The sequence below is a fragment of the Trichomycterus rosablanca genome, chromosome 12 (genome assembly GCF_030014385.1).
Source record: "Trichomycterus rosablanca isolate fTriRos1 chromosome 12, fTriRos1.hap1, whole genome shotgun sequence".
NCBI lineage: Eukaryota > Metazoa > Chordata > Actinopteri > Siluriformes > Trichomycteridae > Trichomycterus > Trichomycterus rosablanca.
This window is the reverse complement of record NC_085999.1, coordinates 2902249-2916257: the sequence shown is the minus strand read 5'-3', so window position 1 is coordinate 2916257 and position 14009 is coordinate 2902249. Positions and strand designations below refer to the sequence as shown.

At 43.9% G+C, this 14009-nt stretch overlaps 1 protein-coding gene across 3 annotated transcripts in view; it reads right to left on the bottom strand.

The window, feature by feature from the left end:
* Positions 1–968: 968 nt before the first annotated feature.
* osbpl11 (oxysterol binding protein-like 11) overlaps positions 969–14009 on the bottom strand; it is a 31362-nt gene continuing 18321 nt past the window's right edge. For all 3 annotated transcript variants that reach the window (XM_063006024.1, XM_063006025.1, XM_063006026.1), the window contains exons 9-13: positions 11253–11706; positions 7587–7773; positions 6401–6583; positions 5211–5364; positions 969–1680 (exon numbers count right to left, since the gene is read on the bottom strand). In XM_063006024.1, the coding sequence (XP_062862094.1) occupies positions 1594–1680; positions 5211–5364; positions 6401–6583; positions 7587–7773; positions 11253–11706 (1065 nt within the window). In that variant the 3' untranslated portion in view covers positions 969–1593. The remainder of the gene's footprint in view (positions 1681–5210; positions 5365–6400; positions 6584–7586; positions 7774–11252; positions 11707–14009) is intronic.

Below are 14009 nucleotides of genomic sequence, written 5' to 3'. Positions count from 1 at the left end.
CATTTAGTGCACGCAATTCGAGCGTTTAAGATCACAGCTGTGTGTGAATCGTTTGGGTTTTAATACTGTAAGGTGGTTTACACATCTGTACATGAGCTTAGATGAATAATAAAGACCAAAAGCAATGGATTAAAGAACTGCAATTCAACCAGTATGATCTGTGCTCTCAGATCATCAGGAAAAGGTAAACAGAGCAAATTTCTACCTGAGGATCGACAACGGATGGATAAACAGGCAGAATGAGAAAGAGAAAAGGAGGAAATTCTTACCCGGAGTCAAAATACCAAGTTCTTTCATCAATCAAGCAATATTGATGAATTACAAGCTGCAACTTACACCAATCAGCCATAACATTAAAACCACCTCCTTGTTTCTACACTCACTGTCCATTTTATCAGCTCCACTTACCATATAGAAGCACTTTGTAGTTCTACAATTACTGACTGTAGTCCATCTGTTTCTCTGCATGCTTTGTTAGCCCCCTTTCATGCTGTTCTTCAATGGTCAGGACCGCCACAGGACCACCACAGAGCAGGTATTATTTAGGTGGTGGATCATTCTCAGCACTGCAGTTACACCGACACGGTGGACATGGTCACTGCTGGACTGAGAATAGTCCACCAACCAAAAATACCCAGCCAACAGCGCCCCGTGGGCAGCGTCCTGTGACCACTGATGAAGGTCTAGACTCAAACAGCAGCAATAGATGAGCGATCGTCTCTGACCTTACATCTACAAGGTGGACCGACTAGGTAGGAGTGTCTAATAGAGTGGACAGTGAGTGGACACGGTATTTAAAAACTCCAGCAGCGCTGCTGGGCCTGATCCACTCATACCAGCACAACACACACTAACACACCACCACCATGTCAGTGCAGTGCTGAGAATGATCCACCACCTAAATAATACCTGCTCTGTGGTGGTCCTGTGGGGGTCCTGACCACTGAAGAACAGCATGAAAGGGGGCTAACAAGGCATGCAGAGAAACAGATGGACTACAGTCAGTAATTGTGCTTCTATATGGTAAGGAGGTGGTTTTAATGTTATGGCTGATCAGTGTATTTTCTGCTGATCATCACAGCACATCAAATAAGATTTTACACAAACTGGAAAACCTCTGACCCACCACATGGTCAGATAACAGCATTCTATAATAAGATCGAGTGATTTTAATAAAGCATTCTCCAACACGATCTTCACAGATTAGGCATCATCATCATCATGAACATTTTTCCACATGCTGTCAGCATCCCCATTAAGGCAACATCAACCACATACATACATCAGTGCACACCAGGACCCCCCTTGTGGATCTGAATCATTCACGGTTATACTGAACATAAAAAAACTAGCAAACCAGGGACGCCGACTATGAACATCAGTTTCTTGCCGGTGGAGAACACTCCGGTCATCCGCTCCTGTCCACAGAGCAGTAATTACATCCATAATTACGTAATATAAGGAATCATTAAGAAGGAATCGTGAGTTTTCTGGGTGTGTGCCTTCATTTGTAAGAGAGGGAGAATTAAACCCAGGAACAGCTCGGAGAATCAGGATCCTGCAGGTGAGGGATCAGCAGGGTTCAAACCGTGGTCAGGGATTAGGCTGGGCGGCTGCCGGGGAGGGACTCCGCACTGGAACACTCTTCCACAGCGGCTTGTGATATACCCAGCCTTCACCCTGGTGAGGAGGGGGAAAAAGAAGAGAACATGCTTAAGCTTATTAATGAATGCATTTTTGTTACTCAAGCAAACTACAGTGGACCCTTGACTTACGAATTTAATTGGTTCTGAAGGGCTGTTCTTAAGTCAAAATGTTTATAAGTTAAATCTATTTTTCCCATAAGAAATTATGTAATGTAAGTCTTTTTTGTTAAAAATACAAGTATATTTCTTCTTAAATCTTAAATGTGCAAACCACTGGGACCTGCTTCGGACTCACTAGGTTTCATTTTTGATTTTTTTACGACAAACTTATCCAATGTTGACTGTTTTTGTCTTTTCTTTAATTGTCATTTAACAATTGCACAAAGCGGTCCGCTGTCCAAATGTTCGCTCACTGTCTATATATATATATATATATCTATATCTATCTATCTATCTGTCTGTCTGTCTGTCTGTCTGTCTGTCTATCTATCTATCTATCTATCTATCTATCTATCTATCTATCTATATAGAGAGAGAGAGAGAGAGAGAGAGAGAATGATCAGAGTCAACTTGTTCATGACGTCACGTGTTTCGTTCGCGTGCGAATTTCTGTTCGTAAAGTTGAAAAAAATCGCTCGTAACCCAAAATGTTCGTATCGTAAACCGTTCGTAAGTCAAGGGTCTACTGTGCATCTAAAAATATTTATTTATTTTATAGATAGATTCGGTCAAATGTTTTATTTCGGTTGTAAAAAACTACAATACATTTATTAAGTGTATATTTCTAACACAGAATTTTGAAACTTCACTACTGCAGATTTCACCCCCATATCTCCCAATTTAGTCATTTCTTATTCCCCATTGTGAATCTGCTGCAGCTTGCCCGACCCCCGATCTGATCAGGGGGAGCCGAATCACCACACGCCCCTTCTAACGTGTTTAATCTGCAGCCACTTTTTATCACCTGCCAGTGTTAGGGTCCCACACTGAGCCATTTCACATGTAGGGAATAACACTAAGGGTCTGCTCGACAACCTAGTGAGCTGCCTTGCTGCCTACTGCCTACCTGATCAGCTGCCTCAGTAGAGAGGATTCTAATAAGACGTTGAACTCATGAGGAAGATTATTTGGGACACACTACTTAGAAATTATGCAGATTACGTCACCGCAGATTTTACTTTCTGACACAGTTACCCTCAGGCCGTTCAAACCGATAGGCTGAGAAGGCACAACCCACTAGCACGCCAGCTAACGTCTCCCTCCGTGTACCGAAAACGGTTAAACTGTCCCTGACAAGCCTGAACTTACAAATAAACGACACCTTTATACAAATTAAACATCAATGAGAATTTATTAACATTTAAAGAGAACGTCCGCCGTGTGCATCAGACGCTCCCTCGTTATTCGGTCAGTTTATCGCTTTGAATTAAGGCGCCTTACTAGGCAGCATTTTAAAGTATCTAAGAAGTCGAACAGCCGTCTTCTCAGGAGTGTAGGACGATGTAAAATATGTCTACGTAGAGAGCTCAATAGGTTTTCGGACAGACCCTAAGTTTCATCTGAGCCCATGCCCCCAAATATTCGTGAAAGCCCCAATCAGAGACCCCAGACGTCTTTACCTCCGTCAAACACAGCCAATTGTGTTTGTGTGAACACTAGGGAGGTAACGATACACTCTATCCACGGTGCGATACGATTCACGATACTGGGTTCACGATACGATTTTTTTTAAACTAAATTAAATTGAAGACAAATTATGACGTTTCCTTTTAGTACTTCTACGTAAAAATAAAATACTGTATTTCTGCTTATAATTAATTCATCTAAATAATGAATGTCCTTTTATTTATTAGATAGGTGCAAACTATGCAAAATAAATGCTACCCATTTCCCTTATTCTGTAATAAAATATATAGCGCCAGCGCCCTCTGCTGTTTAAAGTGAATATCGATTCATCTTAAATGAATAACCGATTCAAATCGCTGCACATGCGCACCGATTTTTAACCTTCTTTCGGTGCACCGTTACATCCCTAGTGAACACAGAATCAGAGCGCCCAGAGGGAAATATATTTTAATCCTACCATAAGTAACATCAAGAGCACCTATCAGGAGCACAACATACACGCTTTCTGAATCAGGTTACTTTTACTTGCTCATTATTGCTGATGCGCTTAAGGAACAGCACTTTCTGATATTATGTGTGCATTCGAAAACCTAGTGCGCTCTCTACATAGAAAGCATTTTACGTCATCTATACGTAGGCTGTTCGATTTCCTAGACGCCTTAACATCCTCCCTAGTAAGGTATCTTAAAATCTCAACTCTATTTCGACTCGAGAACGAGGGAGCATCCGATGCTGCCTTAGCGGTGGAGGCAATCCCAGCATTCAGTGCGGCACAACTTTCCTCACAGAAAAATAAACAGTGCGGAGAAACCAAGTTATTCTCAAACGTAAATAAATTATTATTGATTTTTAATTTGTATAAACTTGCACAGGTGCGTTTATTTGCAAATTCGGGCTCGTCAGCGAATTTAACCGTTTTCGGTACACGGAGGGAGATGTTAGTCGACATGCTAGCGCGTTGTGCCACCCCATCTCATTGGTTTGAATGGCATGAGGCTAAAACGGATGGAATCGCTGTCTAATGACAAGTTCACACTACACGACTTTCCAAGTGGTCAGGTCGCTGTACAGTTCACACTACACGACTGATCGGCGATAGGGGGTTTCACACTACACGATCCATCACCAACTGGAATCGCAGGCGAGCTTCTCTGTTCTCCCTTTTTTTCTTTCTTTACAAAAACACACGTGAGAAGTGACGAGAAGTTTAACGACACCACGTCCAAAAAAATGAACGTCAACAAGTAGCGAGAGATCGAAGGGTTTGTGCGCTGATGTGCAGCGTAATATCAAGGAGGAAAAATAAATGAATCTGAGTGGATTTGGCAACACGAACAGTATATGGCTTGTTCTGTAGTAAGTTTTGCAATGCAGCGTGGGTATTATGTTTTGTAGAGGACGATCAAATCAGAAATACTGTAAAAAACGCATGTGTGTCGGTGTATCCTGATATAAATTATATTAATTAAGCCCTTGTCCTCTCCTGCGTTTCCCCTCACACTGTATCCTGCGTTCTCATTGGCTGTTCGACATGTCACTCATTCCCAGTTGCCCGTCTGAGATCAGATATCTGGCGTGCTAGAAAACTCGATCCGGGCGAGCCGGTCAGGTCGAGTTGTTGGATAGTTCACACTTAGCGACCGAGAGCCGAGTTTTGATCGCCGAGCGAACGCTGAGTTGCTCCCGACCCGGAAAATCAATCGCCGACCGGTCGCCGAGCGAAAATCAGGGCAAAGATCGTGTAGTGTGAACTAGGCATAAGTAGCGCGTTCGAATAACCTGCCTTATAAGTCGATGCCTTATTAGAATCCTCTCTACTGAGGCAGCTGCGTATGTAGGCGGTAAGACAGCAAGGCAGCTCACTAGGCATTCTTTGTCTTTTAAATCTAAAGCTGGAGTAGCAAATGTTTATGACTAGGTGCCAAATATCACGTTTACTTTTCGTTCAAAGTATTTGGTCCTCCATGAGGTTTCCGTCTCAATGCGGTGTCTTTCCTCCTTCCTTTGTCTCTCCTCCAGAAAGCGCTTGTGCTCTGTGGCCTTTTCCATGTCTTTCTGCTTCAGGGACTCGGTCACATGCCGCCACAGTCGCCTGTTGAAAGGAAAAACGAGGTTTAGTCACGATTTACATTTTCGGCATTTAGCGGACGCTTTCATCCAGAGTGACTTACGATTATGACTGAATACAGTTTGAGCGATTAAGGGTTAAGGACCTTGCTCACGGGCGGCTTGAACTGGCAACCTTATGATTACTAAGCCACCACTACCACACGATTTATCTGATAGGAATGCAATGATATACACTTCCTAATATTGTGTTGGTCCCCCTTTTGCTGCCCCAAACGCAACAAACTGTGATGCACTGTGTATTCTGACACCTTTCTATCAGAACTTCTTCAGTGATCTGAGCTACAGTAGCTCGTCTGTTGCTCGCCCATGACCCTGTCGTCGGTTACCCACTGTTCCTGATAGATACTGACCACTGCAGACCGGGAACACCCCACAAGAGCTGCAGTTTTGGAGACGCTCTGACCCGGTCGTCTAGCCTTCACGATCTGGCCCTCGTCAGACTCGCTCAGATCCTCACGCTCGCCCATTTTTCCTGCTTCTAACATCGGCTTTGAGGATCAAATGTTCACTCGCTGTGTGATATATCCCCCCACTAACGGGTGCCGTGATGAAGAGATAACCAGTGTTATTCACTTCACCTGTCAGTGGTCATAATGTTATGCCTAGTCGGTTTGAGTTATGCCTGGACAATCTCAGCAGGTGCTATTGGCCGGCCAGGCATCCACACATGATCAGACATGATTGGCCATAAAGTGGCCAAAGCCTCATGATAGACTGGTGCAGAATCTGGGGGCCTTAATCCCAGTACTTCTGGGAGAATTGGACCCACCGCAACCCTGACCAGAATAATTGATAGGTTAAAGTAATATCTCTGTTTAACCATCGATGTACACTGGTCAGGGAGATTGTGGGTCCAGTTTCCTAGGAATCACTGGGCCCAATGCACTAATACACTTCAAACACGACGTCATTTCATTGTGGGGCCTCATCGACCCACGTCCCCGTTAGACATAGCCGATTACGTCTGCATCCGCGCGGGCGCCTGACAGCACCCTCACCTGGACTCGTACGGTCCCTGCTTCTCGGTCGGCCGCACCCGTTTCCTGGTTATGGGCAGCTTGGTGACGTCCATGACGCGCGTCTCGCCGCTGCTGTAGCTGAACTCGAGGATCCCGTTCCATTCCCCCTGCACGCGACACACTACTGAGTTGGTGGGGTTGTGCTTTACCTCGGCACTCACTCTGTGGAAGGAAAAACAGGATCCTGTTACAACACGCACGCTCAAATTTCACAATGGAAACGGATGCCAGGTAGAGCGGTTCTCTGGCTCGTACACCATCCACGTTCTGGCCTTACTAAAGTCTTTAGAGACTATCAGAAAGTATAAATATACAGAAATAAGACTAAGACTAATAAGAAACTGGTTATTTGAGATAATTAAATCAGCTCCACTTACCATATAGAAGCACTTTGTAGTTCTACAATTACTGACTGTAGTCCATCTGTTTCTCTGCATGCTTTGTTACCCCCCTTTCACCCTGTTCTTCAATGGTCAGGACCCCCCACAGGACCACCACAGAGCAGGTATTATTTAGGTGGTGGATGATTCTCAGCACTGCAGTGACACTGACATGGTGCTGGTATGAGTGGATCACCTCGCTGTCACTGCTGGACTGAGAATAGTCCACCAACCAAAAACACCCAGCCAACAGCGCCCCGTGGGCAGCGTCCTGTGACCGCTGATGAAGGTCTAGAAGATGACCGACTCAAACAGCAGCAATAGATGAGCGATCGTCTCTGACTTTACGTCTACAAGGTGGACCGACTAGGTAGGAGTGTCTAACAGAGTGGACGGTGAGTGGACACGCTATTTAAAAACTCCAGCAGCGCTGCTGTGTCTGATCCACTCATACCAGCACAACACACACTAACACACCACCACCATGTCAATGTCACTGCAGTGCTGAGAATGATCCACCACCTAAATAATACCTGCTCTGTGGTGGTCCTGACCATTGAAGAACAGCATGAAAGCAGGTTAAAAAGGTATGTAGAGGAACAGATGGACTACAGTCAGTAATTGTAGAACTACAAAGTGCTTCTATATGGTGAGTGGAGCTGATAAAATGGACAGTGAGTGTAGAAACAAGGAGGTGGTTTTAATGTTATGGATTTCTGGGAAATCGAATAGTGACTCAGATCCAATTATTAATGCCACAGTAATGCCATCTTGTGCCACCTTACCTGTGCAGCTTGCCGCCATAGAAAGGCTTGGTCTGAAAGGTGATGGTTGCGCTGTAGCCAGTCTTGGCGCAGTTGACGTTGACTTTTCCGCCCAGCTCCACCCAGGGTACGGTGAGGATGGAGCGGGCGTAAGCTGACGGTAAAGTAAACGTGTACTCTTCACCGTGCTCTAACAAGTGCAGATTACCTGAGAAAAAAACGCCACACCAAACATATAATGAATAAATATAAAAAAAAAAAAAAATCAACCACAACCAGGTAATAAATAAATCTCTTCACTCGTGGTGTAGTAATAGAAAAATGAATGCACTACACAGTCTGTTAAATAAAACAGATCTTAAGGTGAGCTTGTTTAATCTTTCCTGAAATGAATGCGTGTTACCGCTGCAGTGCCGTCTTGCAACAGCAGTCAGCTGCATTTACAGTGCTTTCAATTTGGTGATGGGGGATCAATTAACAACTGAATGAAAAAAAAAATGCATTTATTTGACTACACTAGCAATCCATCGCAGAGCAACACGGACTTCAGGGCATTTTAAAATAGCCAGACCACCTTCTGCATGTTTTGCCAAGTGTAAAAAAAAACCTGAAGGAAACACATGCAAATATGCAAAGAAATGTATCAGGTAGCCTGATGGTTTCGAAGCTCACACACATTCTAAAGTGGTTTCCGGCCTTGCTCTACATGGACTGAGATTTCTGCTAATTCCCTGAATCTTTCCACAATATTATGTACTAGGGATGTAACGATACACACTCTACCCACGATACGATACACGATACTGAGTTCACGATACGATTTTCCCCCGATTTTTTTAAACAAAATGAAATTAAAGACAAATGAGGACAAAGTTTCCTTTCATTATTTCTCTTTAAAAAATAAAATAGAATAATGCATGTGCGCTTAGCTTTTATTTATCTAAATAAAAAACAAAACCAAAAACGATGCTGCACATTTCCCCTCACATTTCACATGTGTAAAAAACTAATGAAATTTTAAAACAAATCCCACATTATATAATAAATAAATAAATAATACAAACAAAGAAAGTAACCTCGCCGCTCAGGTGGCGCAGCGGTAAAAAGAAACGCGCTGCAACCAGGGCTGGATTCTGAGAAGCGTGGTATCGAATCCAGCCTTGCTTTACCGGTTCGAAGCTGAGTGGCTATATGAGCAACGATTGGCCGGTTGCTCATGTGGGGGGTGGGACAAAGAACCGGATGTGGGTCTCTCTCTGTCAGAATGCGATCGCGTACTCTGCCGGATGATTGGAGGCGCTTACGCGGAGATGGGAGAGGGTGCCCTTAGGGTGTGTCTCTCCGCATGCAACGCTAGGTGGCGCCAAACTCGTCAATGTGTGGGTGGCAAAGATGCATCTGGCTGCTGCTCGTGTTTCGGAGGGGATACGGGTTAGCTTCAATCACCTCCGTCAGGGCAGGGTTCGGCATAGACAGAGAGGAAGCACGATGCTAATTGAACAATTGGATGCGCTAAAAAGGGGAGAAAAAGGGGGTAAAAAAAAAAAAAGAAGAAAGTAACCTCAAATAAATAAACTAAGGTTTTGCCTGTGCTCCTTCCAAGCTTGGTAAAGTGCTGTAAAGTAAAGTGCTGTAAAGTAAAGTGCTGTAAAGTAAAGTGCTGTAAAGTAAAGTGCTGTAAAGTAAAGTGCTGTAAAGTAAAGTCCTGGCATTACAGTATGGCTAAAGTGCAGGCGTGATGGAACGCAGTATTTAGGCTCCAGTGTGTTAACCAGCAATCGAAATCTCTCATTTTCAACTACTGAAAATGGCCTCATATCTTTTGCCACGAAAATACCAGCGCACCTCATGTAAACGCGCTTGGTTTGATTTTCGCTGACGCGGGGTGACCGGAGCTTCTCACTGTGGTGCCGGTTTATATGTTTATTATGTTTATCATGTTCGTTGCACTATGTGTAGTTCAGTATCCTGTTGTTTTGTCCATTATCTTTTATCATTTTCGGTCTTGAGGAAACCACACTTCTGATTTGAAAAAGAAGGGGGCATCCTCAAGTTCCACATCTTCACCTTTTTTCTAGAACTGCGTAGTTCTAAAGTTGCCAAGTCAGGCATAAATCACCACCGCAACCTTTGAATTTTCACCCATTTTGGATAAGGCTCGATTTGGCAACCAGGCGAGGTGGCTGGCGCACGTGCCCTTCGCTGTTTAAAGTGAATGTCGATTCATTTTACTTGAATTATCGATTTAAATCGTGGCAAAAATGCATCGATTTTTAACTGTGTATTGGTGCATCGTTACATCCCTATTATGTACAGTAGACGGTGAAAGAGTTAAACTATCTGCAATCTTTAGATCTGACTGGCAATACCCTCATGAAGCTGGTTCAATCACAGTAGCCTGATGGTTTCGAAGCTCACACACATTCAAAAGTGGTTTCTGAGATTTCTGTTAATTCCCTGAATCTCTCCACAATATAATGTACAGTAGACGGTGAAGGAGTTAAACTATTTGCAATCTTTTGATCTGATTGGCAATACCCTCATAAAGCTGGGCACAAAGTGGTGAGCCATGACCATCATTTATTGTAAAGACTGAGGATTTGGTGTATCCTCATGTCATACCAAGTCATGATTCTTTCACCTGTTATCAATTCGCCTGCTTATTAGAAAATGTTTCTTGAATATTCTATAAACTTTATTCTTATTGTGACCCGTCCTATCCTTTTGAGTGCGACATAAAATATTTTTACAAGCGTTTTTTTATATATTTTTTATGCATTTTCTGCAATTTAGCGACTCAATTTTGTCTTCCGCTGCCAGATTGCATCTGAGGAGAGCACGTCGCTGTACACGCCTCTTTCGACACGTACACAGCCCTCCTCTTCTCGCCCCTGCATTCTGCACAGGCGTCTCATCCGCCAATCAGGGTCCTTACACATCGTATGAAGACTCACCCGCCCACACATAGTCCAGCCCCCACCCTGCAGATACGGTGGCCAATCTCCGTATCTGACGCAGGCACTGCCAATTATGCTCGCCAGATGGCGCCCAGCCGACCGGAGGCAGCACCGGGGAGTTCAGAAACTCAGTGCTGGTGTGCAAGCGCCACCTGGGCGCCTTACAAGCGTTTTGATTTAAAAACTACAATGATCAGTGAAAGCACTGGAAATTAAAGTTAAATAAAAATTCAAGAGAATGAACAAATCACAGATCCCAACTTTTCTTGGGGGGGGGGGGGGGGGGGGGGGGGGTTAAACCCTGCAATGGATTGGCACCCTGTCCAGGGTAGAGCTTTACAGGAAAACTGGACCTGCTGCCACCCTGATGAAATGGGGAAAGGAGGGGGCTGTTTCGAAACAAACATCAGATGGGTTTTGTGAGCCATAAATCTGAGGCTCTTGTTGTCTGGAAGATGCTGACTGTCCAGTATCTGGTCAGTGTTGTTTGTCTGGACGTGGATTTGCTTGCTCAACATACTGCTCATCATCTGTTACATTTAAATGTCAATAAATCCTTTCTTGGCTTGTCTGCTTTCTAAAAGCTGCACTATTACAGACTAAATCATACAAGCAGATGACGTTTAGGATATTTAATATAGAATCTAGTAGATGGAAAATTATTTGCCCCCTTTTGACAGGTGCTATACCCACACAGTAGCCTTAAAAACCCCTGTGCATCAGGCCTTACCTTCTCCAATCATGGAAACACCAATAGACATTCCCATGAACTTGCTCTTTGTCCACACGTGCGTGTTTACACACATCTGCCTCTCCGGACATTCAGCATAAAAGCCCGAGACAGGCGGGTGGTGAGAGACCTGTTCGGCCACAAAGCGCACATGGTGGCAGTCCTGAGCAGCACCGGAACCCTCTTTCTGAATGCCTTCTTGAGGCGGCACACTCTTTGGCACTCTCCAGGAGCAGTGGAACGTCTCGCCAATGATGGGGTTGTACGGCTTCTTGGCAATGGCACCCTTGCGGCCTTCGTGGAACGAAGTCAGGTAATATTCCACGAATCGGACCATGCGCTCCATGGGACTGGAGCCGTCGGTTACGGCCACGAAAAGGTCGGGGTACGACATGAAGTCTGCGTACATCTCTAGCAGAGAACGCTTCTCCAGGATGAAGGTAGGAAGGACCACCTGCGTGAACAGAGGGCAGCAGTTATTTAGTTAAGAGTAGAGATGGAACGATCGATCGGCTATAGATCAATATCCGATCGTGTGATATATAAAGACCGTGTTAAGCTTAACAGCTCAGTGGATTGATCCAGACTTTGAGCTACGAAGCACCAACCATCACATCACCATTCATCAACCATCGTACAGAAACCATCGTGAAAGCTCTTCATGACCTAAAATAACATGATGAACGTTGTGCATCATACATAGTTCAGGATCATCTGCTCTGACTGACAGAAAACTTTTAGCTCCACAGACGGAACGAGTCTGACTCGGTTACAGATCTGTGCTAATAGCAGTTTAATGGAAGCTTTTTATTTAAGCTTTTTAATGTAAGAGAGTCACACAATGTTCTGTAGTAGCTGGTGTTTATTTAAAACCACGACATTTAATTAATAACAGTAAACACGGAGAGATAACCGAGAAAAGAAACTTACGCTTCACATAAAATGAATCGACTCATGAATCACTTATATCGATACTGTGAACAGAGCGTCTCTCTTAAAGGCGCACACACACGTCAATGCTTCTGTCAGCGGTTTATCTTCACTGCTCGTCCTATTTTTAAGGTTTTTTCAGACTGAACTGTATCACATCTAACCTGCGTGCGCGTGAGCGTGGTCAGTTAGACTAATCAGATCTGTCTCCCGTGGGTGAAAAATGAATTGCTTCAGTTTTAGAAGTAAAAAAATCTCGCAATGCCGCCACACCCCCTGGTCAGGCACTCGCGCCGATCGCTCTGAAAAGAAATCGGAGATCGAAATCGGCATCAAAAACCCCGATCGGTACATCTCTAGTTAAGAGTAAACAAAAAAAGAATGTTGCAGAAACCCATGTATACATAACGTGACAAAGAAAATTTCTCTAGCCCACTGCCGCTCAAATATTGAGCTCTCAAGTTCAAATACTGGCTGTACTATCGACAGGCCGGGCGCCTATACAGACACACGATTGGCTGTCTTGCTGCATAAGTGGCGGCTAATCACGGATGGCAGCATGTGGCTCTCTACACGCAATACTGCACTCTGTGAGACCCCGCCCCTAGCAGGTGATTTCTGGCTGCATGCGTGTGACAACCATGGCTCTCCTTGAATGGGGTGGGGCAGTGATAAAAGAGAGATATTAAGCAAAAAAAGGGGAAAATGAATAAATAGAATCTAAGAGATACATCCGTTCTGCTGCTATTTAAAATCCTAAGAGAGCAAGAAGGTCTTCTTTTATGCATTTTCTCCCTTTTTCTCCTGATTTTGTAGCGCGTCAAATTTTTACCCAATTGCGTTATGCTTCCTCTTTACTGGTCACGAGTTCATATGCGGATCAGCTTTGTGTACGGAGAGCCACACCCTGATCAGCATTATCCCTCAACTCAATTACACCAGTTATGAGGTCCCTATCCGGCTTTTCCCAACCTGTACGAATAACAAGCCAATCGTTGTTCACGTGGGCGACCGGCCCAGCCGGACGGCAGAGCTGAGTTTCAAACCGACGAGTTCGAAATGTGTGCTAGCGTGTTTTATCGCTGAAGTCCTATTCAAACTTAATGATAATGCTAAACATTCAAAGTCTCCTTTAAGACGTTGACTGGTGGATTTAAATCTAAATTAGAGGCTAATTGTTGCCTACTAAGGTAAGATTCCTTTATTGACGCCCATGGGGGAAATTCGAGCGTTACAGAAGCTCCAGCACAGAGTAAGAAGAGTAGAATAAAATTAAAATATTGACTACGTAATGCCAATTACAATTATACAACAGTAGGAACAGCAGTAAATTACATCTATACAGGAAAACACTATACAGTGTATCACAAAAGTGAGTACACCCCTCACATTTCTGCAGATATTTAAGTATATCTTTTCATGGGACAACACTGACAAAATTACACTTTGACACAATGAAAAGTAGTCTGTGTGCAGCTTATATAACAGTGTAAATTTATTCTTCCCTCAAAATAACTCAATATACAGCCATTAATGTCTAAACCACCGGCAACAAAAGTGAGTACACCCCTAAGAGACTACACCCCTAAATGTCCAAATTGAGCACTGCTTGTCATTTTCCCTCCAAAATGTCATGTGATTTGTTAGTGTTACTAGGTCTCAGGTGTGCATAGGGAGCAGTTGTGTGCAATTTAGTAGTACAGCTCTCACACTCTCTCATACTGGTCACTGAAAGTTCCAACATGGCACCTCATGGCAAAGAACTCTCTGAGGATCCTAAAAGATGAATTGTTGCGCTACATGAAGATGGCCAAGGCTACAAGAAGA